The 2,114-nt window shown below is 50.9% G+C and overlaps 1 protein-coding gene across 1 annotated transcript in view; it reads right to left on the bottom strand.

Moving 5' to 3' along the window:
• Positions 1–613: 613 nt before the first annotated feature.
• The window catches only part of LOC111535254 (melanoma-associated antigen C1-like), a gene marked incomplete at its 5' end in the record, with an annotated part of 2,071 nt that continues 570 nt past the window's right edge, over positions 614–2,114 (bottom strand). Inside the window, 2 exon segments of the mRNA XM_026453981.1 lie at positions 614–721; positions 724–1,413. Coding sequence (XP_026309766.1) covers positions 614–721; positions 724–1,413 — 798 coding nt within the window.

Below are 2,114 nucleotides of genomic sequence, written 5' to 3' on the forward strand. Positions count from 1 at the left end.
CACTGACACTTTTATTTGTTACATTTTACTTTCTGCTACTTTCTTACATAAGTCAAGCAAACCAGGTATGTATCTTTAGTTTCAAGAACAACAAACTAAAGGGCCTGAGGAAATGCAAATATTAACAATCCTTTACTTTGTTCCACTATTTAACTGCAGAGTTCCTTCACACTTTCAAGAAAATTCCTACAGCAATACCACATTCACCTGTGACACATCACAAAACTGAGGCAGGTTTTCCCAATGTGGTGTGTTTGTGTTTTTGTTTTTACAAAATATCAAACTGTTACTCTTAAACCAGATAAACAGCAATACACGTGTGACTAATATTCGTAAACTAAGATCCTGAAGCTATTTAAACCTGTCATTAATAGGAAAAGCATCTGAAAAATACCCAAAAGGAAAACAGGTAAATCCCTTAACTGCCCCTATGGAACAGAAGTGCAAACAGCACTGTGTTCTCCCCAGCCTCACCCGGGCCCTCCACCACGTAGAAACTCGACTGCCCTCTTCAAACTCAGAGGGAAGAATCTGCCGACTTCACTCAGAAGAGAAGCTGGGGGACACGGCACTGGGGCTTGCACTGTCTGTGGCAGGGGAGTCATCTGTGGTGTCAATTATGGCCTGGGCTCTCTCTTCCACATCTTTCAAAGCATCCTTGTACGAGGGTGGAAAGGAAATAGGGACGGTATTGTTGAGCATGGCCAAAAACTCGACTACTTTCCTCTTACTGATTTCGGAATGAGCTCTTGGGCCCCACAGGAATTCGTAACGTGGAGGAGCAGTGTTGGGCACCTCCCGGTACTCTAGGTAACGTTCCTGCACCCAAACTTTAGTGAGGAGCTCCCTGGGCTCCCCAAAGATAAAGTGCTCCCTCCCAGCACGCACCCCTATTCCACTCAGCACATCCCAGATGACCTCCTCAGAGGCACAGGTGCCCTTCATGAAGATGATACTCAGAATAAGAATCAGGAGGCGGTTCGGGGGCATGCCCTGCTCGTCACTCAGACCCCCCTCACAGCTGAGCTCTAATGTGTTTCCAAAGATGTAGGAGCCGTCAGGGTCCACTTCTCTCAGGGAAATGCCAAAAAGAATCTCTATGAACTCACGGGCTTTCCTGAAGATCATAGGAAAGTAGCCCCTGTACCTGCTGATGACATTCGTCACCATCTCTGCCTTTGTGACAGGCTGCTTCGCTTGATATTTGAGGAGAAGAAAGCGCACCAACTCGTCCACCTTTTCATCCAGTGTATAAGTGAACAAGGGCTCGCTCTCTATCAAGGACTCACTGTCTGTCAAGGACTCGCTCTCTAGCAAGGTGTCTGAGGTGCTTGTATCTTCATCTACTGGGCTGCTGGACTCTTCACTGAATGGGCTCAAGGAAGTGGAGGAGGAGGAGGAGCTCACAGCACTCTGGAGAGGAGGCTGCGCAGGCCCCTCAGGCGGACTCTGAGGACCCTGAGGGGAACTCTGGGAAAGACTCAATGAAGTGGACGAGAAGGAGCTGACAGGTCTCTGGAGTGGAGACTGGGCAGGTCCCTCAGGCGGACTCTGAGGACTCTCATGGGGACTCTCCAGAAGACTCGCTAATGTGTCGGAGAAGGAGCTGAGAGGTTTCTGGAGAGGAGACTGAGCAGGCCCCTCAGGGGGTCTCTGAGGTCTCTCAGGGAAATCCTGGGGAGGACGCAGTGAAGTGGAGGAGGAGCAGATAATCACAGGACTCTGGAGAGAAGACTGGGAGTCCTCCCCCTGAGGAGGACTGTGAGGAAAGCGGAGAGGAGACAAGGAGACGTCCCACTCAGGAGGACTCTGAGGAATGTAGAGAGGAGACAGGGAACCCTCCCCCTCAGGAGGACACTGAGGACTCTGGACAGGAGACTGGGAGTCCGTCCCCTCAGGAAGGCTCTGAGGACTATAGAGAGGAGACTGGGCAGGCCCCTCAGGAGGGCTCTGAGGACTATCAGGGAAACTCTGGGGAAGACTCAATGAAGTGGAGGAGGAGTAGATGCTTACAGGACTCTGGAGAGGAGACTGGAAGTCCTCCGCCTGAGGAGGCCTATGAGGAAAATGGAGAGGAGACAGGGAGTCCTCCCACTCAGGAGGACTCTGAGGAA

This window comes from Piliocolobus tephrosceles, unplaced genomic scaffold, assembly GCF_002776525.5.
Source record: "Piliocolobus tephrosceles isolate RC106 unplaced genomic scaffold, ASM277652v3 unscaffolded_3, whole genome shotgun sequence".
In the NCBI taxonomy this organism is placed as follows: domain Eukaryota; kingdom Metazoa; phylum Chordata; class Mammalia; order Primates; family Cercopithecidae; genus Piliocolobus; species Piliocolobus tephrosceles.